The sequence below is a fragment of the Acipenser ruthenus genome, chromosome 25 (assembly GCF_902713425.1).
Source record: "Acipenser ruthenus chromosome 25, fAciRut3.2 maternal haplotype, whole genome shotgun sequence".
Classification (NCBI taxonomy): Eukaryota; Metazoa; Chordata; class Actinopteri; order Acipenseriformes; family Acipenseridae; genus Acipenser; species Acipenser ruthenus.
The window spans coordinates 3,975,750-4,003,186 of NC_081213.1; the positions used below are offsets into that span (position 1 = coordinate 3,975,750).

The 27,437-nt window shown below is 37.2% G+C and overlaps 1 protein-coding gene across 5 annotated transcripts in view; it reads left to right on the top strand.

Annotated features, from left to right (window-relative positions):
- Positions 1-387: 387 nt before the first annotated feature.
- Positions 388-27,437, top strand: part of LOC117413669 (type II inositol 1,4,5-trisphosphate 5-phosphatase-like) — a 29,485-nt gene continuing 2,435 nt past the window's right edge. The window contains exons 1-19 of one of the 5 annotated variants that reach the window (XM_034906057.2): positions 388-460; positions 994-1,091; positions 1,970-1,999; positions 2,446-2,556; positions 15,555-15,648; positions 16,798-16,968; positions 17,745-17,846; positions 18,615-18,729; positions 19,350-19,466; positions 20,898-21,085; positions 21,455-21,566; positions 21,706-21,815; positions 22,212-22,347; positions 22,947-23,057; positions 23,641-23,806; positions 24,741-24,976; positions 26,298-26,414; positions 26,708-26,792; positions 27,017-27,144. In XM_034906057.2, coding sequence (XP_034761948.1) covers positions 1,019-1,091; positions 1,970-1,999; positions 2,446-2,556; positions 15,555-15,648; positions 16,798-16,968; positions 17,745-17,846; positions 18,615-18,729; positions 19,350-19,466; positions 20,898-21,085; positions 21,455-21,566; positions 21,706-21,815; positions 22,212-22,347; positions 22,947-23,057; positions 23,641-23,806; positions 24,741-24,976; positions 26,298-26,414; positions 26,708-26,792; positions 27,017-27,144 — 2,202 coding nt within the window. In that variant the 5' untranslated portion in view covers positions 388-460; positions 994-1,018. Of the gene's footprint in view, positions 461-993; positions 1,092-1,944; positions 2,000-2,445; positions 2,557-5,780; positions 6,077-6,890; positions 7,062-7,914; positions 8,082-14,992; positions 15,077-15,554; positions 15,649-16,797; positions 16,969-17,744; positions 17,847-18,614; positions 18,730-19,349; positions 19,467-20,897; positions 21,086-21,454; positions 21,567-21,705; positions 21,816-22,211; positions 22,348-22,946; positions 23,058-23,640; positions 23,807-24,740; positions 24,977-26,297; positions 26,415-26,707; positions 26,793-27,016; positions 27,145-27,437 lie in introns of those variants that run through there. The other 4 variants (XM_059000008.1, XM_034906056.2, XM_034906058.2 and 1 more) reach the window with 4 other exon arrangements.

The window sequence follows — 27,437 nt, forward strand, 5'->3', positions numbered from 1 at the left end:
ATGGCAACATCATACCAGCGCTTTGCTTTGCTTAATGTAATAATTTAACCGTGTTGTGTCAATAATACATTACATATTCCAACTTTCAATCTACTTCTACCACGTTAAGGTACCTGCAGCTGAAACTACCTTTAACACATAGAAACAAACTGGACAGACAGTAAGTCTGCATAGTGCCCATACGAGTAACGGAGGGTGAATGCAGTCACCAATTCACTGTGAAGAACACACCTTTCGTTCAACAGAACACAGTGTTAGCTTTTAACCATGTACAGTATATTGTGGTTTCTGGTGCAATGTGTGAACAATTGGGCTGTCAAAATAGCGTATATTATCAAACCTCCTGTTGTTTTATTCCTTAATTAAAAAACTAAAACCATGCTGTTCAATGTCTTCTCATCTTGGACAATGCTACAGAAAGCAGACTGCTTGGGCTAGTGGAATGCAAACATGAAAAAGCGTAGGTATTCTTTATTAGACTGATCCAACTCAATACAACTCCTAACACAAAAGCCTTACGAATTGAGTTGTGCATGACATGGGAAGATATCAGCTCTTATCACAGTATTATCTGATTGTTTATAAATATTCGCCAGATAGCTGTCAAACTTCCTGCATCATAGCAGCAAACCTGTTTTTCTTTTAATGTTTATTGGTATACAACACAAGCATGCAAAGCGTTGTTTTATCTTATGTAATAACTTACCGTCTTGCCTGTTTAGTATGCAATTATACAGTATGTGTTCTGTCATTTTCTGTAGTTTAACTGGCAGTATGTAAATTACCTGTATCAAAAGATGCACAGCTGGTGTTTTTGCTTGCTTAATGCTAGCTGCACATAGGCTATTTGTTTAATTAGTTCAAACTAAAGTGTTTGCCCAAGTGGCTGCGGATTGAGGGGGACTATAAAGAACTGCGGCCCAACTTGTAGTACAGGGATGTTCTGTGGTAACAGAAAAGAATATTCAACTATTTATACATTTCTTTCTGTAGTATATTTGTATTTACTCACAGAAGAATGGCAATTTCCGGAGATGATGTTTCACTGGAGCGAGTAATTGCTATTACTGAAGACTTTACCTTTGAAGAAGGTAGGTCATGATTCTAGTAATAACTGCTTGCTTATCATTGTCATCCCTCATAATGCATATCACAGATATAGTTCTGATGTTTCAAAGTGCCATGTCTAGTTTCTGATTGGAATATGAACACAAAGGAATGAGAATTACACTTTTGTTTATAATGTTTAGTCTAGTAAATCCTGTGCTTCTTACTGTGAGCTTCATTTAATGCAAAATATATATATACCACCAAATATAAACATCACCAAAGAAAAATATTGTAGCACAGTATTGAATTTAATTTACAGATTGTTGTGGTACAGTCTCTTTCAGACACTGCCTGCTTGAAATAACCAATACTTGAACAGGAGCAAACTAATTAAAAGTACTCAGTGTAATTGGTAATGTGTTAGTTTGAAGGACAGTGCACACATCACAGCATCAGCAGCCAATTCTGCCCTAAGGAAAAACAGAATAACTACTGCTCATTGGACTGGAAATGAAGAAATATTTAACAGTGTAGCACAGGGCAAAAAAGTGTATATATATATATATACATACATACACACACACACACACACAAACACACACACACGTATGGTAAATAATGTGAAGACTGTTTGGTGAACCACATGAATCATGAGAGCAGGGTAGTCATACCAAAGGGAAAGTTGAAACTAAAAGCAGACAGGCTTATTTTTGCTGGATAGCATTGCCTTTAACAGCTTACTTCCAAAGTAATTGGAAACGAGTTGATCCATAATTGCTCATTAGTTTTAATACAGTGCACCAGGTGTAGCTGCAGATATGAAAAGGTGTTGCTGTGCAAAGAGAAGGGAATGAAAGCAATGTGCTGTATGCTGATGACCTGCACACACCGATATTCTCTGGGGTTTGTTCTCTTTCAGTTCCACCATTAAATGACTTTCCAATTGTGGGTAAGTAACGTTATTATACTTTGAAAACAATCAACAGGAAACCAGTGGTACCATTTTGTTTAATTCAATTCAGCCTTTTTTAAATTTCTCAGAAGTACATGGTACTGTACTAAACTAAACGACTATACCAGACTGCTTCAGGCAACAACATTTTAATTTTGCATAGTGCATAAAAATGCACAGGTGGCAATTGCTAAATAATATATGCACGAATTAGCATCTCCAGCCTATGATAAAGTATTCACCAAACCAGACTGTGCACCTATGATTTATTAAAACAAATATTAAGGATAAATCATATATTAGGATAAAATGTATAGGAATTATACAGTGTAATACAGCAGTGTAATACAGCTTTGCAAAAATGCATAAAAGTTCCCCTTTGGGGCCAATTTTAGCAGCATTATTTTGGCAGTAGTCTTATGAACCCTTTTATTACCTTCAAGGCTCAGACACCAATGTAAGGATCACATCACAAGACCAGGTGTTGGAGCTGCTGTTGCCTTTTGGCTGGCACACTCGGATGTTTATCCAGGAAATGAACAAGGCCAGTCACGGTAGGAAACTATTTTAACAACCATTTTGCCTTAGAGGTTAACACAGAAAAACTGACCTTCTGTAACCAGGTCTCCTCAAGTGTATCTTACTGTATACTGTTGTACTGATGTGTAGTGGCCTGAGGGGTAGTCTACCTCCACTGAACAGTCTGAACAGGTCTCTTAAAGAGAAAGTAGCATGAAATGACCTGGTTTTATATTTTACAGCTGTGTGGTGTTTCCAGTAATTCTTAGTGGTTCATATTTAGATTACTCAAATATTGTGTTTTGCTTCAACAAAGTGTGCAGGAGCTGCTCTTCAGTTATAGTGTCCTGCCATAGACATGTGTGACACAGGCTAGATCAACCAAAGTGTCCTTAAACTGTATTAATAAGCACCAGATCCCCAGTTGGCGTTGGCTCTAGACAATTTGATCTAAACGGGAAGGTACTGAACCCAATCTTTTTTATTACAAGCACTAGACAGTTTTCCACAAGCTGTGTCATTTGGACAGCATGTTTACCACTTTCTTCAACAGAAATATGAACTGAATATGTTTCTGTTTGTTACTTGTTCTGGTTTAAATTAATTATGCAAAGGTCCATCTGTATCTAAACACCCTTGTATTACACAAACTGGTAACATAACAGAATGAGAAATATTGTATTGCCTATTGCCTAATGTTGGAACTTGCAGTATAAACACATTTCCTTGGCAATATGCAAATGCTGTAATTGGAGCTTGCAAGTTTGGGTGTGTTCGCTGGCTGTACATTTGAAATGCAGTGCAATTGTTGTCAATGTATGATGGCAGGACAATCTTGTGAATACATTTTTCATTTAGCTTTATTTATGTAGAAAGTTGTCATTTGTGCAAACCCTTAAATTAAAATGCTTGTTGCATATTTAACAGGATTCAGTTTTAAGGGGTCACCTGTCCTGTCACTTTTATTTTGTTTTTGCTAATAAATTGCATTGGAATGGTATCAGTAAATTAAACACTGCCTCTTGGTCAATTATAGTTCATCAATCTTGATAACCGTAGTGAGGAAACTGGGCGTTTTCATGGTTTGAAAGATGCCACCCCTGGGTTATTGATGGGTCAAGCTTCCAGAAGATGACTGACTAAAAACTGTGACTCCCTTGTGTTATACATACTGTATTCAGAGACCTTTTTCATTTTAGTCATACATGCCACTCTGTGGTTGTGTGTGAACCATAACCTACTTGGTGCCTAATCTGAAAACCCCTTCTTTAACCATCCTTGATTATTAACTAACCAGCTGCTTCCCCTATTGATTCACAGCTTAGCAGCCAGTAACAGCCTAACCTCTACTGATGTGACATGATCTAGGAAGTGAAACCGTTATAGATTTCCTGAAAAGCATCTTTAAAAAAAAACACCTATATAGGGATTGGAAGTGTTTGCTGAGAAAATGTTCTGCTAAAAGGGAACTAAAGTGAGATGTATTCTTTTTACAAAAGAGCTCAAATTGGACACTTGTCTTGTATTTTATTTTATTTTTTTTACCAAAGAAAAGTTTTATCTTAGGTTTTACTTGTTCAATGACGCAGTAGTAGAAACCTGTGCATTCTGCTTTTAAGCAAACATCTTTAGAGCAAATTGTTTTACACGTGCAAAAGCGCCAATTTGTAAGATAGCATCTTCTGGAGCTGTGTGCAAGGAAGTCGAGCAGATAAAGCAGTGGTCTGTGCCCTTGTTTAGTTGGCTGTGTGACACTGTACAGTATTTGTAATCTTTAACGTATAGACCTAAGGGTTTGAAATATATTTCCCAACATTTTCACTCTTCCATATCATTGCCCAGTTGAGCTTCTCTATAAAAAAGATTTTTTACTAATATTGTCACTGGACCCATCCTTTCTTTTTTTTTTTTTTATAATTTTAGTGTGCCCAATTATTTTAACCTCATTTTTATTTTTTTAACGTTCCCTCACCGCAGTAATTCCCACAACAGCTCAGAAGTACTGAAGGTCAGTGGGGGTCCTCTGATCCCCAAACCAATTGCCTCTTTACACCCAGGAGCTCCACAGCGATGTTGGCTACCTGCACAGGAAGGACAAAAGCCAGCCGGTTTTTGCTTTTGAGCTCACTGGGCACCTGGCCTCTGATGTTTTTCCCCCACTAACCTTTTAAAGAATCATTGACAGACCTATCCTTCAGGTTGGTCCACACGTAATTCAGCCCCCCTGCTGCTTTCTTTGCTATTACACCTTAAGATTGGATTAGTAATTCCTGTCATGAACCATTGGTCTTAAAAGGGCAACCAGGTTTAAAGTCGGGCAGGAAAACATTAATTTGCATTTTCTTTGTCACATGTTCTTGTCTTGCAGGTTTATCGGTGTTCCTCAGATGAACCTAAATGCTAACAATTTTAAAAAAATGGGGATACATTGTTTTTAGATTATCTTCTAAGCAACAATAAATACAAATTACATTCTGCTGTTTTTGTCAGCTTTGACTTCGCTTTGTTTTGACTGTATACAGAGCTGGTACACAATATACAGAGTCACTTGTGAGCCACTGGGACTTTAAAATAGCACTGGAACTGAAAAACAGGTTTTAAACCCAAATCAAATTATCTCCGAAGGGCTATGCAGTGCCATTGGAATGGTTGTATTCTGAGGGGCTATAGTAGCACAAGCTGTGGCTTTTACGAGGCCCTTGGTATAGTAGAATATCAACACTTTGATATCATTACATACAATTGGATCTCAATGATATGAGCCAGTACACTCAGGTAATTCATTTCAACACCGTAGTGGAATATTAGCACCAGTGTGCAATATTTGTTCTAAAAACATTGCTGTTAATGAAATGGCTGGCTAATGGTTCTGTTTGATTCTGTGATCACAGTTACCATATGTTTATTATAGGCTGGTGCAACAGAGACCAGAGATAAGCATATCACTATGCATGACTTAATAAGTAGGATTTTCAGAAAACATTGAGGTTTCCACCTTAGCAGTAAAACTGATGCATAACAAGCTTAGCATTTCAATCCACAGTATTCTGTATCTTTGAGTTCCCTCCAAGGTCATACTGCTAACTTATCTTTTGAGTGTGGGACACACTGATGGGGGCGGAGTTTATAGTTCATTCTTCTCAGAAAATTGCAAAACAGATGCAAATGAGAAAACGTTGACAGCTACAGTAGCAGAGAGCATAGGCAAGGAATTGAGTCTCCTTAGACTGGTATCTTTAGCTCAAAACAAGGATGAAGTCTGTTCAGATTGCAAACTGCAGTTTCAACAAATGACCAGGTTTACCAGCCAAGTACCATGAAGTAGGCATTCCAGTAACTATGTGTTATGTTTTGCGGTGGTACGTTTGTTTGAACAGTGGTGCTTCCCACGGCACCACTCCCCTATTCAAAATTTGCTGAAGCTCCCAACTTTCTGGAAACTGCATCTTTGCCGGACAGCTTAAAATACCTTCTGGACAAAGACTTTCTGTTGCGCTATGGAAACAGTCTTAGAAAGGGTTAGCCTTGACAAGGAGGAAATCAAAGACACGGAAGGTAGGTTTGGTTCTGTCAAGTGTGCAGGAGCAATCGGTTAGCTTTACCAGATGCTCTTTTTGAAAGGGAAGAATGATGAGGTAAATGGGGGTTCATTTGAATGTCTTCAGTGAATTGCAGAATTCGTTGATTGTAAATGAGGTTTGCTTAGAGGCTCTCAATGACTTTTTAATGCTGTGGTTTTGGCATTGTGGTTGCTTTAGCAGCTTAAAGTGCACCAACAAGAAGAAACTGTTGTTGATGTTACCGGATGCATGGTTAAAGGACTTGTACTTTATTTTTGTAATCTAGACATTTCCAGGTGATTTTATTGATATATTTATATACAGTATATATTTTTGCACAGCAGTGTGTGTGTGTGTCTGTGTGTCTGTGTGTGTGTGTATGTATATATATATATAAGGTGACTCTAGTGTCTATTGCATCTTTTAAGAAGTAAGTGATGTTTTTCAGTATAACCTGATATAACTTAACAGAAGCCTAGAAAACCTGATATCTTCATTTACAGTTAATTAAAATGAAAAGTTCCATTAAATATGAATTATAGTTCCACTCTGGGTTCTAGTTTAAAGATCTAAACTGTAGTGGATCTAAATATACTGCTGCCATAACATTTGTGAACCTGACACACATATCAATGTGTTTTTTATTGTATGTGTAATATTAATATCTTGTGAAGGGCAGTGGTGTTAAGATCCGCCCCTATTTAGATCATTAAACCCTCTATCTCCTCATGCTTTATGATGTCATACTCTTGAAGGCATGATCTTGGAATTCATGGCAGCCCACCTGTTATCTATTCTTGTTTGCATAGGCGTCTTTAAACATTCTCCCACTGGAGCTGGTCCTTCCCAGTTTCAATGGCTCTCCAAGTACCGTCCAAAGGCCCCTCAGCCCCTCTGCGCTCCAGGCAAAGGACAAGCCTGCCAGACCCCAGCACACAAGGGCATTGACATTGACCGTATAAGCACAACGAAGAAAGCGAGTAAGTGCCACATAGGGATTTTAACTGCCAATTCTGTGACGATGCCTCGGTATATCTCTGTGCTGCTTGCAAAACCTGTGATGTGAACACCACCACAGATAATAATAATAATAATAATAATAATAATAATAATAATAATAATAATAATAATAATAATAATAATAATAATATTAAAAGTCACTAAACATGTTGGTGTTTATTTTTAAAGGGTAATGCTACATATAAAAAAAATGTATGCGTTTTTTTTATGTTTGCACAGGAAATACAAAAAAAACACTCTTCTGAGGAAGTGGTTGGTCTAGAAACATGAAAAATACAAGTTAACTGCAGCGAAAGCTACTGGTAATATTCACTAAGAATATAAACACAGTGGACAATGTTTGCTTTTCCAGGTGCACACGGCACACTTGCGTTTGTTTTTTAAACAACAATAGGTATTTTAAGTGATTATTAAAATAGTAATGGTTCCTATAATGTGTATTATGTGAGTGATATTGTTATATACAAAAGAAAAATAAACTAGGTTCTAATAATGTGTTATCGCATAAGGACAGTTTACTGCAGGGTAATCAAAGCGCCCGTAAAAACTAGTCAATTGCGATAAGTCAAATCGATTATTTTTTTTGTTTGTTTTTTTCGAACTTTGAACTTTAAGATTTGATTCAGCATACTTTTTCGTGCAAATATATATATATATATATATATATATATATATATATATATATATATATATATATATATATATATATACTGTACTTCAAGAACATTTTAGCCTCGAAATTTCTTGTGTGTACCACAGCGAGTTTCGCTTCTGTTCCTGTCTGTGTTTAACATCTCGTATACTGTAATCTAGTTTGTCAGTTGATTGGTCTGGCCTGGTCAGGTGGTGCTTTACTTTTCCTCGGCGAGTGGTGTGATGTCACTGAAATCTTTACATAGCAGGAACAGGTCCCTCGTTTGGAAAAGCTTTACAAAATGCGAGTGAGAACTGGACAATGTATCATGTAAACAAGGAATCTGGTAACTAAATACTTTCTTTATTTGTCTTTCTTTTACGTGCCGCGTTTTGGTTTATAAGAACGTTTCCCTTTTAAAGATACTGACTAGTATTACAGCACTTCGTGAGTTTGCGAACTACTGTACGTTGTGTAATTGGTTAACCTGACAATATATTTCATTTAATTGAGATGTTTTGATTTTGCAAGCAAACTTTTACTTAGTCAGCCTATTTATTTTATTTTTTTTAACTTTGTGCTATTTCAAAGTCACGACCGATAAAATAAAAACCTAACAACCGCCTACAATTTGTTTAGCCTACGTCACGATGTTATAATACTAGACTTATCGTCTAATCTCTGTCTGAATGTTGATGTTGGCAGCTTATTTTTTACGAGTTTACCACGCAAACAAAAATAGTACAGTACATGAAACTATGTCCGAGTGAATACAGAGTAGGGTTTACTATGTGTGTGGATACTGTACTTAGTACAGTAGGTTATTCTGGCACAAACAGGAGTACTACATATACAGTTGTTATCAGAGGATTCTCAGTGATTAATTTTTACAATGTGTTTAAATAGGCTGGAACTGTAAAGGATAGGGGATATACATTCTACCAATACAGTATACAGTAGGCACTATTACTGGAACGTTTTTCAAACATCACTTATTTATTTCCATTATTCATTTATTTTTTGGTGATTTTGCAGTGACTTTGGAAACAGCTGGGTGCAAAACTGTAGGAACATGATGTTCCAAAATTCTAACATGAGCTTGGTTCTGGAAACACTGTACAGTGATTCAAAGACCCTTCCCCTCAGATTAACAGCTTTAGCTTGCAAATGAGGGTTTAGTTTGGCAGATTTAAGGTTTGTACCTGGTGTTTATTTCGAAAGACACTTCAGTACTTTTCGTTATTTTCAGTGGTTTCATTTTTTTTTTCTGTTTAGCACAACTACAGTAGTAACTTAGTTTAAGATTTGGGCAGTTCACTACATATGTGGGGTTTTGGTTTCTGTCAATCCCGGTGTTGGCCCAGCATAGACATACAGTAAACACAACACACTTCTGCCTGTAAGCCAAGTGATTTCTTGCCAGAAACGTAATACTCTTGCAGACTTGAGATGAGAATAAAAATAATCCCATGTTTGGCACGTACTGAGACATGGCTTAATCAGTACAGAAAACACAAGTTCTTAGCAAGTAATCAGCACAAATAACCATGTACAATAATTCAGATGGTTTCGTTCGAGTTCCCTCTTTTTGTGGTTGAAATGTACAGTAGTTACATACAATTAGCAAAGACATCTGTCCTTTTGTGGACTCCTGCTGCATGTCTTGCATCGATCCAGGATATGGCAAAATCAACAGTTCTGTGTTCTGTATTGCATCGTGTTCCGCTCCAGTCTTTTAAAAAAATAGAAAACATTAAATATGAAGCCCATAGAGGTAGTGGTCCTTAAGGGGTTAATAAAATTAACTGTAGCAGAGGATTCTGACACAATTTAATGGTGTGGTAGGATGATTCATCGAGGGGGAATTCTGCTTTCATTTATGTAAGTAGTGTAAAACTAGACTTCCATTTTAATCTGTGTTATTGACTGAAAGCACAACAACTAACAAACGTTTTAGTTCTGAGCATTTAAACATGTAAAATCAAAACGTAAGTCAGCCATCGGGCCTTAACGTCTGTGCTTAGCTTTGTTTGTTTTGGCTAACTGAAAACATTGTGCTATTATGAATCTGTTCTAAGTAGTATGCTTTAGTGTTGTAGTGTTCCCTGTGCACTTGCAATAGTTTGACTCTGTAAGTTCATTTTATAAGACTTTGTTTCTCCTCAAAAAAAACAAAAACAAACACCAAACCTGAACTTGTGAGTAAAACAGGTTTCAGGTTTTGCATGGCAAATGCTGGATAGGGCAACCCTTTGATCATGCAGGTGTGCCTGCTGACTGCATAACCTGACTTTTGCTACATGCATGACCAGTTGGGAAGTTCCCCAGGTAACCAGCACTGGCTAAATACATGTTCCTGTATTTGTACCTGTGGTTATTGCTTGGATAATTAGAATAAATAGAGTTTACATGTTAATGTGGGTACAGGCAGTTGTTGTTTATGTTAGTCTTTTTAGTATAAGTGTAATTATAATTGTAATTGCACAGAATAGCATTGTAATTGTTATTGCAATTCCAGCAATGTCAGTGTCAGTGTTGTATTGTTGCTTTGGAAACTAGGTTGTGTTTCTGAAAGAGGAATCCACCCATTATTCACATACGCAATCAAACTGTTCCTATAAATAGACCTCTCGCCTCCACCTTGCAGTGCACCTTGTCCTGCCCGCTCGCATTAGTTAACAATCCATCAATATACATTACAGTGCATCACAGTTCGGCCGGCATGTAGGAGTGGCTATCGAGCTCCAATGGACAAGGCCATGGGCCAAATTATGCTGTGTTTCATTATGGGCATGATCAGTTGTCAGAATGCAATAAAGAATTGTTTATTTCAAATCTTGTGGATGTCTCCTTTCTGAATTGTATTATGCTGGCACTTTACATGTAGCCTCTTTGTCATAGTTGTTTCACTGATTTCTATATATAGAAATATGGACTTTAACTTAGCCAGTGAATGTGATGGAAGCAATTATTTCAACACAGGAGTCTCCTTTTGGATCTGCTTTTTTTCTGATAAACGCAGGTAACGCTTCACAGGAAACAATTACTTCAAAATTGTCTGAAAGAAGTGTTTCCATAGGATACATACTGTATGGCAAATAGAAAATACCCACCCTACTCCATTTTTGCTCCAATAAAACATAGTTTCTAAAGTGTACAAGCATCGTCATTGTTATATTATGCAGGCAAACCCTGGCACTTGTAACCACAAACATCTTTCCACGCACCGCTTCCAGTCGTTTTACTGTAATGCATGCCTCCGTTCGCTCGCTAGACGTTCGCTGTGGTTTGTCAGTCAATGCAGCAGTGACTACAATATGTCCTGTATGAAGTACAAACCTGTTAGATAAAATCAAATGAAACATGCCCCACTGCAGAGCTTTTTTCCGGTGTTCGTGTGTTATCAACAGAGAAGATGTTAATACTTTACAGTAGGAGGAAGCAGGTTTTGAATTAGGCTTATAACCGAGGCTTAAATAAAACCATTCTGAAGTATGCCTAATTATTGTCCTGTAGATCATTAAGTTTCACAGAATTCATTTTTATTTTGTCTAGGGTGAAATCCATGTATCCTGCACCCACAGTGCAGTTTCACCCCATGCATCAGATATATGAAAGTAAAATGCAGAAAGCAAATAGTCAAAAGAACAAATATACAGGTCTATTTCTATATATAATGGTTAGAATTCCTTTAAACAGACATTTTGCCACTAAACAATTCTCATTAGACCTAGTTCATGAAGAATTTACTGTACTCTGATGCAAAGTTTGCACCAGATATTTGATAGTACACTACAGGAGTTTTGAGTTGACGGGACAAAGCATAGTTGGCGTTTTTTTTGTTTGTTTGTTTGCTTGTTCTGTACTCCTTGGTTGCCACTTGCTTTTTTTCTATAAAAAAAAAAAAAATCGAAGGTCTGTTGTTAGAGCAAGTTCTTATTAAATCTGACCACGTGCCTGCTAACTGATTTTATTAAAAGTGAAGGTATTCGTTGAGTTTATTGACAAGACAACTGACAGGATTACCTTAGCAAATATGCTGTGACTCTCATCAGCAAAGACTGTTTAACAGCATTTTCCATTTCACTTTTACAACAGGAAACTGGGTTGGACTTCGTCCGCAAAAGCTGATTGTGTTTCCCAGAAAAGACTATTGTGTTCTGTAAGTTACATGTAGGCTGTGGCTACTTCCTAGCTTCTGTACAACAAGCAGGGAATATGGGTTTAAAAAAAAAAAAAGAAAAAATCAGAATTTTTTTTATTTTTATTATTCTGGAATTCCCTCTTGAACGTTCCGATTTCCTCCACTGTGGAAATCATATCGCCGTGCCAACAAACATAGTTTCCCGCTATGAGTCACCACTTTGTGTTTCTCACACATTAACCTAAAAACTTCCAACACTCTTTTTCTCAAACAGTAGCATCGGAAGTCTACATCAACCTGTGAAATTGCAAACATTGTGTAGCTTATTACTGTATTTCGGTCTCATATCAAGCATGTCGGCTGTGACTAGGTTACTAGCACATTCAGAATGCATGGATATTACTATACAGTACCTGGTCTGTTTCATGGCAAAAAAGTGGCCCAATAGCTGTCGAATTATGAAAGTGTATTAAGTCAAAATGAATTGTTTTAGAGTTTGGAATTTCTTTTTTTCTTTTTCAACCCCCTTACATGAATATTAACCACATCATTTTACTTTTGTCTCCTTTACTAAAAAAAACTATGCACATACTGTATGTAGAATAGAGGTCATTGTGTCATATATGCTGGACCAAAAATAACTATTCAGTATGTGAATGGATCACATTTGGAATGTATTTCGCATCTGTAATGAAACACTGAGAGTCCATGATGTGTGGTTCATGTATCATCAGTCATAAATGGAGGAAACGCCCCCACAAAACTTGGCCTACTTGAGCTGAAATGTAATGTACAACTTGTTCAGGGAAAGGTTAATTGGAGAGTTGGAATAGGTAAACCAATTAAAGGGTGCCGTTCAGTCTTGTTTCACTAAAATCTAATCCGTTGGTATCTGTTTATTACATTCTTCCACAGCCTTGGGCACTCCATCAGAAACCGTTTTGACAGCCCTGTTTTACATTCCCCAGCAGAAGTTCTAGCTGTACCTCCCTTGAACGGGCAGTACTTTCCACGACAGTATGGGAAGAAAATAGGCTTGCTTTTTCTTCTGCTAAGAGCAGTAGGTTTTAAAGCTTTGTCGTTGCTGGGGAAGCAAAACAGAAGTTAAATGCAGAATTTTTTCAGTATATATTTGCTACTTGAAATTACAAGCTAATAATCATATTGGATACAGGCCCCTATATTCCACCGTGCAGTAATTATACTCACACTTTCTGTAATTACACATCTTTTTGTATTTTCCTTTCATTACATTTATTTTTATGTTGCTTATCCCTTGAAACTGGGTTATTTTAAGCACAACCTAATAATGGAAAGTGGCAAATACAGGTCACTAGTCCACGAAGCTTTGAATTACAGGAGCTAACTGAACGTGGTATAAAACTGTCTTGCATGGAATCTAGTTTCACAAATAGGCTGAGCTGAATAATCTCGGGACCTGTTTTTAGAAAAAAACCTGAATCTCAGCGTGCCCTTCAGAGAAGAAAAGAAAAATGCACTGTTTTCAATCCGTTGTCGACATGTGCAAAATAATCCTATTAAGGTTTTTTTTTTTTAAATGCTTTTCTAGTTTTCCAAAACAACATTTCAAACTGTCAGCAGTTTTTGGTTGTTTTAGATCAGAGCTGTGTTGCCAAAGGGAGAGACCTGGGCAAAGCACAGGATTATTAGAATCCGCTTTATTCAGCTAAAATAAAATTGAGCTTGATACTTTAATTGCAGCCATACAGTAGTATAAAACCCATGTCAACTAAGTGTAGTGTGTCACTTTTGTTGTTAGAATGTAACTTTTATAAATAAAATATTAGTAGAAGTAACCTTATTTTTAGTTAAAGTTGCTCACCTAATATAAATGTTTTTTTTTTTTTTTTAAACAAATACACAGAAAAAAAGTCAATCTTTTAGATATGCTACAGTGTAGGAGAGTTAGAGGTATTCATGAATTATTACATTTACTGTACAATGAATGAGCTTCACAAACCATTTGCTCTGCAGTTGTGCAAGGGTAACCCTGTTTTGTTTTATATGAGGGGAGAAAAAGTCACAGAAGTAGCATGTAACTGTACAGTATGTACACTAAGAGCTTGGGCATTAACATACCGGCTAGATTTTCAAACATTAAAAACAACATTAAACATTAAACCTTAGTGTGACAACTCTTATTTAAAAGGCAATGTGCTTAATAACTCACAGGGTTTAATTGTGATCGTACGACATGCAGTAATTACAGGGTATTGTTGAAACACTGTTGTCCAGTAATACTAACCATTAGTAGACAGTAGTTTTGATGTATCGCTGCTGTGCAAATGTGTACCGTAGACCTACAGTATGTGCTGTTGCTCCATTACAGAAACCCCACAACTAACAGTGTTCTGCACCTGACTTTGTCATCTTATTCAGTGTCAAAATATCAAGCAGATCCCTGGTCCATGCCTGTAAGGCAGGACTGCTTTCACCAGCTACCCATACACATTGCAATCATACCTACAACTACAGCAGGAGCACTATGAAATGCTTAGTAAGGCTATCAAAGGCATGCTAGTTTTCTGGTATGCATATTTCATAGGGGCAGTCATTTCCACTTTTATTTCTTGCCCTTGTCCTTGCAACTTTGAACAAAATGGAGAAGGTGTAGGATTCTGTTTGGGAGCTGCTGATTCTCACCAGGGTTGTGCCACAGTATTAGTGCGTTTGTGATAACGTTGTGCTGCACTATAAATAGAAAGTACAGTGTATGTAATAGAATGAGTCTTGTAGCCAAAGCTTTTCATCACAAGCTTTTATTTTAAATGGTTTGGCAGAACGGTGGGCTTTACTGTTGCAGAAAGAAGAATAACGTGGAATGACGCATGAGAACATTATTATTGGCTTAATACTAGATGTGTCATGAATACTTGTCATTGCTGTGATGGATGAAAAATAATTGATCAGGATTGTTTCATGGGTAGAAAGGTGTGCTGTGAAAAGCAAACAGTCTGAGAAGGGAGGAGTTGCCATCTGACAAAATTAGAGCCTTATTGTTCACAAACACTCCAGTGTGACACTAGTTCTCTGTGTGGGAGCTGTTAATGAAACAAGCTGGCGCTTACTGTACAATCATTCTCCAACGAGACTTTTAAAATACTTCCAATCTGTTTCAGGGTCTCTAGGAACTTCCCAACAGTAGTGCTCCAGAGTATCACTATCTGGAACGTGTGGTATCGTAACTATTTACTGGGTGTTCATTCGTATTGGTGGTTACCTTGGTTTTTAATGCATGTGAAATTGAATTGGCCAGTCTTTTATGCGTTTGCAGTGATTTGCATTTGTTTTAGCTCTGTCTATGAAATAACAGCTGTCCGACAAACATGTTGTGGTTTCAGCCTGTGTGATACTGTACTCATTTTTTGGAATGTTGCATTGCAGCACTGTTATGTTACAGTATCTGTTATGTTACAGTAATATCATTGCTCTCTGTGTACTACATAATACATTGTTGCTAACTCAGACTTGACCTGGAGGTTTATTTTGGTCACTGTCTTTACTGTAACTTGCATGTCTTTTCATAGATACTGTAGACATTTCCCTGGTAGTTGAGATTCACTGGGACACACTGTCTCTGTTCTAAAGTGTCTTCATTAGATGGCCTGACTCTGTGGCTTGTATTATTCTACAGTATCTGTCTTCTTTTTTCAGGAAATTCTGCAACAGATGGAAAAATAAAGGACACTGAAGAACAGGCAAATCATCACAGACACATCAACGACAATACAGAGAATAATGCCGACAGGTAAAACAGATTAATCACAGATACATTTCTAAAGAAACATGTTTCTTTTAGATGTAGTACTCCTGTTTGAGGGGTAGATGTACTAAGATGGGCCAGTTACAAACTATACATTTTGTCTTATTTGTTGTGTCATCTTAGCGAAATCTCTAACATTGCGAGAGTAGTGCGATATTTCTTCGATTAAATAGCAGTAGTTGAGTTGTGCTTTTCTGAAGCAGAGGGTGCCCAAAGGATAACGTGTACACCACTCTTGCCTGAAACAGTGTTTTTCGAGCAGAGGCAAGTGTTTTGGATACTTGGCTACTACATTTGTGATTATTTATTTTATTTATTTTATTTCTTAGCTGACGCCCTTATCCAGGGCGACTTACAATTGTTACAGGATATCACATTATTTTTACATACAATTACCCATTTATACAGTTGGGTCTTTACTGGAGCAATCTAGGTAAAGTACCTTGCTCAAGGGTACAGCAGCAGTGTCCCCACCAGGATTTGAACCCACGACCCTCCGGTCAAGAGTCCAGAGCCCTAACCACTACTCCACACTGCTGCCCATGAATCACAAACAACCTGCACATTAATAGAATAGGTGTGTTTCCTATTCCTATACAGGTGCTCAGAATGAGCTGGAGAGGTTAGTGGCACATGTGTGCAGTCTATTGCTCCCAACACGTTGGGGAAACCATAAATGTCATAGGAATTTGTTTTCAAGGCTTATAAGTACACCCTGCTTTTAGGGAAAAAATAGGTATTTGGGTGTTCGCCTCAAAAATGCATTGAGCACAACTGGCAACGCACGAGGAAATGCGGACTGGGAAAGGCCAGCAACAGCTGCGACAGTCCCCTGAAAGGACCCAGAGGCAAGATAATGCAGGGTGGACAATAGTGTAACCACTGCAGGGATAGCATGAATCCGGTATATCATTTATATAAACACTTTAACTAGAAAACTTTTTTTGTAAATCACATTCTCGCTAAATCGCTGATATCTCACGAAATCTCAATCTCCATCTTTTAAAAGGTGTGAGTAGAATGTTGTCTCATTCCCCGTGGGAGTACCACAGTGCCACCTACTGACCAGCATTAACTGTGCTGCTGTCTCTTTCATATTGATAATGAATATAACCCTTTTCTTTTGCTATAAAGGCAGGGAAAAGTGAAAGTGGAAGCACGGAATGATATGGTGCGATCTTCAAGTCACACGGTTTCAAACAAAGCACAGATACTTGCCATGCCACAGTTTGGACTGAGAGATAACATTATCAAGTGTGAGCTCTTGAAAAGGGAAGAGACCTATACCTACATCAGAAACTTCAGGTAGGTCTATGGGTACAGAAGTGAAACAAGCTACAGTATGCAAATGTGTTCTAGTTGTCCACCACTGTTTTCAAAAAAGTAGCTATTGTGACAGAGGATGAGACAAATGAGTAATATATGCTTTTTTATACTGTGCACTACTGTGATATTCTGCATAGTACCAGCTACCACATACTGCATACAGTACTGTATGCAACCTCTCTTACACATGATGCCCTCTGCTGGCAGAATAATTTTATCTACATGCCATGTTACTAATGACAGCTGACTGTGAAGTCTTCCTGTACCAGCAGTGATAGTGCTGAATTCATCCATGTGCTCCTGGTGCTGCATCTCATTTCCTTACACGTTTTGCATGTTATTGTTTCAGTTGGGTGGAACTGTACTGTAGGTCAAGTTGATACAGAGACTTCCTCAAGGTCACACGGTCAAGTCAAGATGCTGAGTTGGGATTTTAACCCATGATCTACTAGCTCTTTATTTAGAACCACCAAGCTACTCTGCAATTTAGAGATACAGACTTTAAAAAAAAATGTTATGTTAATTTAATGCTGCAGAGCCCTACAATCATGTAAAATCTTGCACTGAAATGACTTTTTGTGTGATGTTCTTTATTAGAAAGTAGGCCTTGTTGACAGTTACATTACAACCACCCCCGCTACCTTGGAACTATGTGTGTCAAATAGGCATTTTCCTTCTACTAATTGAAGCAGTAGGAGGTTCTGCATGAAATCTTCAACCTCACCAACTTCCCGTTTTGTCGGCTTCCGTTGCAGGTTTTTTATTGGTACCTACAATGTTAATGGCCAGTGTCCAAAGGACAGTCTACAGCCATGGCTGAGCTTTGGCACCGATCCTCCAGATGTCTACTGTGTGGGGTAGGTGTTTTTAAAAAAGAAAATCAATCTTTTTATATATCTGGTGAACAAACACATATTTTCACCATGACTGTACATAAGCAGAGGGCAGGAAGTTAGACGCCTGAAGCATGGAAACAAATATAATTACAGTTGTTATGATTATAATATCTAATGCCGTGTTTCCCTAAAACAAGAAATCCGACTAATGTGCCCCTAGAGCTATTAATCTCCAGTGGATGGGTGTTTTGGGAGAAAGCTTTGCTGGAACAATTGCAAGTGTTTTGTTCCACTTTCATTATTATTATTATTATTATTATTATTATTATTATTATTATTATTATTATTATTATTATTATTATTATTATTATTTATTTCTTATCCAGGGCTACTTACAATTTTTACAAGATATCACATTATTTTTACATACAATTACCCATTTATACAGTTGGGTTTTTACTGGAGCAATCTAGGTAAAGTACCTTGCTCAAGGGTACAGCAGCAGTGTCCCCACCGGGGATTGAACCCACGACCCTCCGGTCAAGAGTCCAGAACCCTAACCACTACTGCACACTGCTTTCATGATGAAGACATACTGTACATACATTTTCAAATCAATCCAACCTGTCAGTTGCATATTATTAAGAGGCACAATCTGTCATAGGACAACGTATAGAAACAACGTCACAGTATTTGTAATACTTCATGCATTGTAGTTTACCAGTGGATTGATGTGTTTCATAGAACAGTGGCAATGTATTCTGAAGACACTGTTCTTTTACATCACAGCTTCCAGGAGCTGGACCTCAGTAAAGAAGCCTTTTTCTTTAATGACACCCCCAGAGAGCAGGAGTGGTCCAAAGCTGTGTCTGAGGCTCTCCATCCGGGTGCCAAGTACGCCATGGTAAAAAAGACTTTCATTCACACTGTTATGTACTCCTCTTTCTGTAGAATGAGCCAGCACAAATATAACAGTGAAACCTTTCTTTGCTGTTCTTTACTAGAAAAATACAAGTGTAATAATGTTTTCTGCAAGTTTTGGACGCATTGTGGATTTACAATTGGATGCACCATATTTAGCAGCCATTATTTTTGTAGCAGATGCCCCATTAGTTCTGTTAATTGGGTGCAAGCTTGAATAATAATAGGGCATGGCAATAACATTATTTTGATTTGTGACATTTGTTGGTCTACTGCAGAGATTCTCGAAGGTGTTCTAACTGGGACACCCCTAATTTAATATATTAATATAGACGTACACCTATAACTATGTAGATTTTTGTTGAGAAAAACAAACAAACAAACAGATTTTTCTTAATCGGAAGGACTTTTCTAACACAACTATCCACAGAATATTCCTGGCAAATCTAAAACGAACAAAGAAATAAATAAGTGGTCTGCTTGTGAGGTGGTTGTTTCACGACCGCCCCCTGAAACCTGGCTGCACCCCCTAGTTTGAGAACCTCTGGTCTACTGCTTCTGTTTCATTGTTCCCTGTATGAAAAGGCTGTTGCTTTGTTACAGGTCAAGCTGATCCGCTTGGTTGGAATCATGCTGATATTTTACGTGAGGAAGGAGCATGCAGAGTACATCTCAGACGTTGAGGTAGAATCTGTAGGGACTGGAATCATGGGAAGAATGGTAAGAGATGCACCTCCTATGCTAAAATGTGGCTTTGACTTTCTCATCACTACTTTAAGTTGTGTATCATCTGGATAAGATTCTCTCCATTTGGTCATCAGGTGGCAGTTTGCACTTTGTTGAAATCTTTGAAATAACCAGAGTTACAACATTCAACCACCAGTGGCTGTGTGTGCTGTGCACATCAATATGCCTGTCATTAACCCCAGATACTGACTCAACCCACTCAATTATTTCTTTAGCTGTATAAGCATAACTGGGTGTTGTTGAAAGTCTTTCATACTATCAAATGTCTTTCTATTGTGGGTTTTATTATTGTATTGCTTTCTTTAAATGTATTCACGTTGCTGTAGCACCCATTGAAGAGTTTATTAATGCTTTAGAATTTAAAGTTCTTCTGGTGTTCCACCCCCAAAGCCACAAAGATATTGTGGTTTGAAGGTCTGTACGACACAGGGATTATCTGTGAATTTAAACCAGTTTTGCAATATACAGTGAAGCTTCAATGAAACTCAGCTGCTCCCTCTGCTTCATAGATTAATGGAACACAAAAGAGAAAGCATCGCAATGTGAGTGCAGATAATTTCTCACAGTAAGACTGGAGTAGATAGATGATGTGTTGCAATTGTTAGAAAGCTTGGCCTCAAACAAAATCTGTATATATATGTAGAGAGAGAAATAATCCATAAGTCTGTATAGAAATTGTTTTGTGAGGAGAGTATGGTGTTAAAATAGTTTTATTTAAGTTCCGTGATATTGCTCCAATCTGACCTAAATGTCAAAAAGCTCCCACATTCATTTTGAGAGAACATACTGTACTACTTATCTTTGAGCCCGAATTGCAGAACAATTGTCATGATAATAAACTAGCTGTTTCTGTGCAGTAAACTGTTCTTTCTGTTTTTTTGTGTTTTTTTGGTTTTATTTTGCTGTTGTCTACATTTTATGTGATTCCCCTGACTCTGGTCAACCATATTTATATTAGCTTAACTTGAACATAAAATGAGGCTTTTTTCAATTACAGCTGTTAAATACCATAATAAAACAGCATGCACAACATAATTTAAAAGTGCCTGAATAGATCAGCTGCCTCTTACTATGAAGATGAGTGTTTTAATGACCTCTGTCAATCAAATTGATTATGGTCTTTAGCTTTGTGATGTGCATTAGAGTTGGAAGGAAATTGGCCAAATAAAGCTTTTTCCAACTAATGCAGTGAAGCTTAGGCATGTAAGCATATTTGAATACTGTTCTTTTTTAGTCTGCAATGCTATTTCAAGCATGAAAGGGTTAAACAAAAGTGAAACTAACAGTAAAGGGAAAGACGATTCTATGTTTCAGGTTATGGGTTGTGTGGTGTCATTTACTGGGTCTCTGTTCCCAATATTCTCCAGGTTTAATGTCGTCTTTTTTCTCTTGTGGTATTTCCAGGGTAATAAAGGTGCCGTGGCTATAAGGTTTAGTTTCCACAATTCCACAATCTGTGTTGTGAACTCTCACCTGGCAGCTCATATAGAAGAGTTTGAGAGACGAAACCAGGATTACAAAGATATCTGTACACGGCTGCTGTTTCGCCAGCAAGATCCCATGTCACCACCCCTTCCAATCATGAAACACAGGTACGCTTTCACCCCTTGATTCTACCTGGGACACTTGATGGTGTTTTGTTAGAAATAAATAAAACATAAATATAGACAGCTTAGTATATCAATAACCGTAAAAGGTCAAATATTATGCATAATTGTCTGTGGCTCTGAGCTTAGTTTGATGACAACTTGTAGCCGGGGGATCAGGATACAAATTTACTCTCGATGACTGTAACCCTTTAAAATGAAATATTTTGGGAACATGTAAGTTCATATGATTAATGAAATGCACAATAGTATTTATTTAGAATTACCAAATGCAAACGATTCAGCTTTAATAAAAAAAAAAAATAGTGTAGGCAATATAAATGTTAATGTGGATACATTTTTTTTTTGTTCTAGTGTGGTCTTGTGGCTTGGTGACTTAAACTACAGAATCAGCGATTTGGAGGTGGAACGGGTTAAACAACTCATTAAGGATAAGGACTTTCAGACACTTTATAAGTATGATCAGGTAAAAACGTTGATTACACACCTAGTGCAGAAACAGCATTATTAAATGTATCTATTGCTGCATTGCTCAGCTTGTTATTACAGTGTAGTTAATGTACCTGCATGCTTTTTATTTAACTGCGCACATGTTCTCTTTGTAGTTAAGGAGACAAATAGAGGAGAAGGCAGTATTTGAAGGCTTTACAGAGGGAGAAATCACGTTTCAGCCGACGTACAAGTATGATACAGGATCAGACCAGTGGGACACAAGGTAGATGGCTTGCTTTTTTTTTTTTGGTTTGGTTTGGAGCTGATAAAAGGGGAGAGTGCAGTAACTGAACAATGCAAACAAAATATTCTGACAAAAAGAAGAGGCTTAGTGGTGCAGTGGTTAAAGAAAAGGGTCTTGTTACCAGGAGGTTCCCAGTTCAATCCCAGCTCAGCCACTGACTCACTGTGTGGGGACCCTGAGCAAGTCACTTAACCTCCTTGTGCTTCGTATTTCGGATGAGATGTTAAGCCGAGGTCCTATTGTAAATTATAGCAGCAGTTGTGATGCATAGTTCACCCTCTAGTCTCTGTAAGTCACTTTGGATAAAAGCATCTGCAAAATGACCAATTCATAATAATAATAATAGCAACTTTCATTGTTCACTTTTGTTCAAAGTGAGAAATGCAGAGCTCCGGCTTGGTGTGATCGGATCTTGTGGAAAGGAAAGCTCATCAAACAGTTGCATTATCACTGTCACATGGCTCTGAAAACCAGTGATCACAAACCTGTCAGCTCTGATTTTGAGATTGGGGTAAGAAAAGGGACGGTACTATAGGATACAACACACGCCATCAAGTAATACAGTCCGAATAGTGTTTGGATGCTAAGTGAGGTTATATTAAGTTCTACTATTGCCAAAAGTTTTGCACCACCCTATAGAATTAATTTTAAGAATTGCTTCTTAAAGTTGAATGAAACCTGCTGAAATAATGTTACGTTAACATATTGAATTACATACCGCGTTGTAGTTTTCCATATACTTAACGAAAAACTGACAAAAATGGAAAAATGTGACATTGCGAAATCTAACATGAAATACTGTACTACTATTATGGCTTCTGGTAGACTTTTTTGCAATCATTTTGTAGTTTCTTTGATTACATGATGTTAAATAAAATATCTAAATTATGTTCATATAGTTTTATTTTGTATTATGTATCAATCCTAAAGTTCTAGGTGATGCAAAACTTTTGGCCATAGCTGTAGATTAATTTGTTTTTACTGAATGATGCTTTCTGTAATGTACTATAATTATACCTTTTTAGATGTTAAAAAACAAACTGGTGCTTCTGTTTTGTATAGAAAAATATACTTTCATGACTATAGAATATTAATACTGTTTTCTTCTAGATAAAGGTTGTGAACGATGAGCTGCACCGGAAGACATTTGAAGAGATTGTGCGGTCAATAGATAAAATGGAAAATGAATGTATTCCTTCAGTATCACTTTCTGAAAGAGAGGTATGGAATTGCACGTGATCTATACTGATTGTGTTTTGAATTTATATATCATTACATTTCACTGTATTGCTTAGTAATCAAATGCAGTGTTAAAACTACTGTTTTTACTTAAAAAAAAAAAAAAAAAAACACACACACAATTCCAAAAAGATACAGTAATTAAGCTTATATAGGTTAATATTTCCTGTGTGATTTTCCTGAAATGTTTTGTGCAAGGAAATTCCACTATATATATATATATATATATATATATATATATATATATATATATATATATATATCAATAACCCCAAAATAATACAGAAAACTGATTTCAAGCTGCTTAGACAGGCCCATGAATCAGTTGTGTCAGGGAACTACTACTGCATAAGAAAGGAAATGCAATTTCAAAATGTTATTGAATCATTTAGAAGCCAAGACAGACGCTATGCATGGTGACATTTAAAATAGAACATGCTGACATTCCAAATGCAATAATAAAATCCAATGCATACTAAAGGTTTTGTTTTTTGGTTTTTTTTGGCCAATACGTTGAATGAAATAATACTAATATATTGGTAATCCAACTCTTTTTTATTTCCAGTTCTGTTTTAAGGATGTGAAGTTTATGCAGCATCAGGTTAAAACATTTACCATTCACAATGACGGACAGGTTCCCTGTCAGTTTGAATTCATACAGAAACTGGAGGAGATCGCCTACTGTAAACCATGGCTCAGTGCAAATCCTTGTAAGGGATTCCTCGCTGAAGGTAGGAATTAAACATGAACATGCCGACAAAGTTACACCAATTCAGTTTTCTAATTGATAAACCAAACAGAGCACACCAGTGGAGTTATTAATGGCTGAAAATACCGTGCTTATGAAAATATATACCGGCATATGATGTTAGCTTTCTTTATAGCATCTGCTTAGTGATCACATTAATCTCTCTCATCCTGTTGAAATTTGTAACCCTGTTGGCTTTAATAAAATAATGTTCTTGCCTCTTAGAAGCGTAACAACCGTATCACAAGTCTTTTGTTATTTATCTTTTACTTCCTTCCGGCATAACAGGCTATAGGACCTGAGCCTCGTTCTAGAAGGCTCCTGTTACCTGTAATATAGCAGAAATTTAATATGGAGAGAAGACCAAGTACTTCACATCATACTTAGTGTTGTGGCAACCTGGGAAGCTAATAGATCACTTTGCTCTGCCCTTGCATAATTCTTTTAAAATGTTAGACAAGACTATACCTCTAAATGCATTCTGAATGTTTAATACAATCTACAATACACTGGATTTGTGAACAGACCAGAATAAACATTTACAACGTATTACACTATCAAAAGTATTAGGAAATCTTAAGCAATCAAGGAGAAATGTTTGTGTAAGATATCTGATGTTTTAATAAAAACTCCTTTCTACTGTGTATAAAGTCTTCTGTTTAGTACTGAGCCTAGCAGAAATAATATACCTATACTTCAAGGAAATCTAATCTCTCTGTAGAGGAAACACTGGTCCCCAAATAACACCCCTTTCATATAAAATACATATTTTTCTTATTTATTTTTCAGGTTGCACAAGCTATGTACTTTATTGTTACTTTACTGCAAGGGAAATTGTGCTGAATTTGCAAAGAGGTGATCTTTTACAGAGGTTAATAGTATTATTTATTTTATTTTTTTTCTTTTGCATTTCTCAGGAGGTAAAGTGGACATTGAGCTCGAAATGTTTGTAAATAGATCCACTGCTACGGCATTAAACTCAGGAGAAGAAAAACTTGAGGATATTTTAATTCTCCACTTGGAGAAGGGCAAAGATTATTTCCTGCCTGTGTCAGGCAACTATCTCCCCAGTTGCTTTGGAGCCTCAATACAAACGCTGTGCCACATGAGGGAACCCATTCAAGACATGCCTGAAGAAACAGTACGCCAGCTGGTAAGCTTGCAGAAAAGCAACATTTGTCTCTGTCATTTTAATTAAAAACGGGCTGCATACCAGTGCTTGATAAAATCTGGTCTTGAAAAACCCTGATTTCTACTTTATATTTTATTTGGGCAACAAAGCTTCAATCATGTAGCATCAGTGGTTAGCCTTATATTTTTCTTAAATGCAACAGTAATTAGCTAAGGCCGTTGTTTGGAAGGATGCTGGAAATTATCCTGTGAGAAGTCATGGAAAGCACTTCAAAGTCCCTGTTATAATGATCAAAATGAACCCTGAAAACCTGTCTGAAAATGTACATGAGCGGTCAGATCTTCTAGGTACAGTAATAGATGTTGGGCCACATTTTTACTAGAGTTTGTACAGTTTTCATACATTTTTTAACACAATATATTTTGTAAAACATACATAAATAAATAAATGCATTTCCTGAACGGCAGGCAGGGCTGCAGCAGCTGTCGTAATGAATAAATCTGTTAATTATCTTTCGGCTGAATTATTTTTCATATAAAAAAAGAAAAGCCTCTGCAACCTTTAGTTGGAAAACAGGTTTTCACTTGAGCAAAACGCATATGCAAGCGTGGTGCATATGCAAGCGTGGTGGTTTCAAAAGTAGAGAGTACAGCTAAAACTGGCTGTTGCTGTCCCCCAAGTAGCCTGGTGCAAGCAGTACCCAAGACAGAAGGCCAGCTGGTCATTTCAATTGCAAATTTGCAGCATGAATGGAAGTGCCAGAATGTGTCACCAGTAATATTTAAAGTTCTCTTCCTAATAGATCCACATTTTTTAAGGTAGGACAAAGCTAAAGTTAAAAAACGGACCTGCACTGTTCCTCCTCCCTCCCCCCTGCGCCATCAGTGTATATGTTATCAAGGTTACTGCATTGTTTAGGTTTACTAGCAATGTAAGTAAACTGCTGACACAACAACAAAAATCTTTTGAGCCATGTGTTTTGAAAATAAAAGGAAATGTAACGAATTTTTTTCCTGTTGAACTCCTATCTAAACAGCATTATTCCATATAATGTATAAGATTGTCAGTAAAAGGCATTGGCGCATGTTTTTTTTTAAGCCGAGCCAGTGATTGTAATAGGATATACCAGGTTATTGCTCTGATCAGGTACCATTGATACTACTTGGAGGAGTTTGATACTTCAGTACCATTCCTACCAATCCATTGGTGCCACTTGCAAGATAATTGGCAAAAAGAACACTGGTGGCTTCACTTGTTACACCAAGCAGTATCAGTGTTCTATTTGCTTCCTAGAGATTTAACACTTCTGTTTTCTCTCTTCTCTGTCTTAAACCCTACAAAGACCTTAATGCCTCTGCAGCCAAAAGGTGGAATCAGTTCTGTAACAGAAAAGCCCCTGGAAATCCCTAAAGAGATCTGGATGATGGTGGATCACCTATACCGTAATGCATGCCAGCAGGTTTGCACCTAAACTCTCTTCAAACCAAAGGCCAGGATGAAATGTTGCTTTTGTTCTGCATACACCACCCGCTCACACAAGCAGTGTGCACGACACAGAGCCATTATCTGAAAGAAAAATTGGTCTTCCATTAATTATACATGCCAAGATCTACTGTCCCAAATTGTTGGCCTTATATTTTTACTTTATATGTTAACCTTTTTAATCATGATTAGCAAGCAAACTAATACCCTCCATGATTCCTTATAAGGATTATAAAGATTAAGTAGCTATTCCTTTTTTTGTGTGTGTAGGAGGACCTCTTTCAACAGCCAGGACTGAGAGCCGAATTTGAAGAAATAAGGGACTGCATAGACACAGGGATGCCAGATTCTCTTCGTATCCTTCATGTGTATTTAAGAATAACTAACTAAATAAATAAATGTATTTCTTGCTTTTGGGGTTAAAAAAAAAAAAAAAAAAGTAGCCAGACTTTGCAAGAGCACGTTAGCTGTTCTTATCACGGCATTTTATAACTGGTTGTGTAGTTGTCGCAGTTTTGTGTATTTGCATAGCAAAGAAGATCATTGAATGTAATTATCCTTAATGTACAATCCGCCCAGCTGGCAGCAATCACTCCGTAGCTGAAGCTCTGCTGCTCTTCTTGGATGCCCTGCCGGAGCCTGTCATCTGCTATTCCCTTTACCAGCAGAGTCTGGATGCATCGGGTAGTTTTACACTTTGCAAAAAGGTATGGAATATGCTGCGCTAAAAGCATCACAGAATACCCAAACTCTATACTTGCTGTGTGCTGCTTTGTCTTCTCAATGTATTAATATATTTATTCATAACTGCAGTTAGCTCATTATTTTTTTTATGATTCATGAACGACAAACTTCAACAAAAGAAAAGAAAAAAGGCAGCTTTTGAATACTTTCCAGTTTTGTGTTTTGGGTCCCTAGATTTTACATAAACGAAGAGCAGTGTTTAATCCATTGTTGTACAAAGTGGTTGTGCTGTAAAAACCATTTGGCTGGTTTGCAC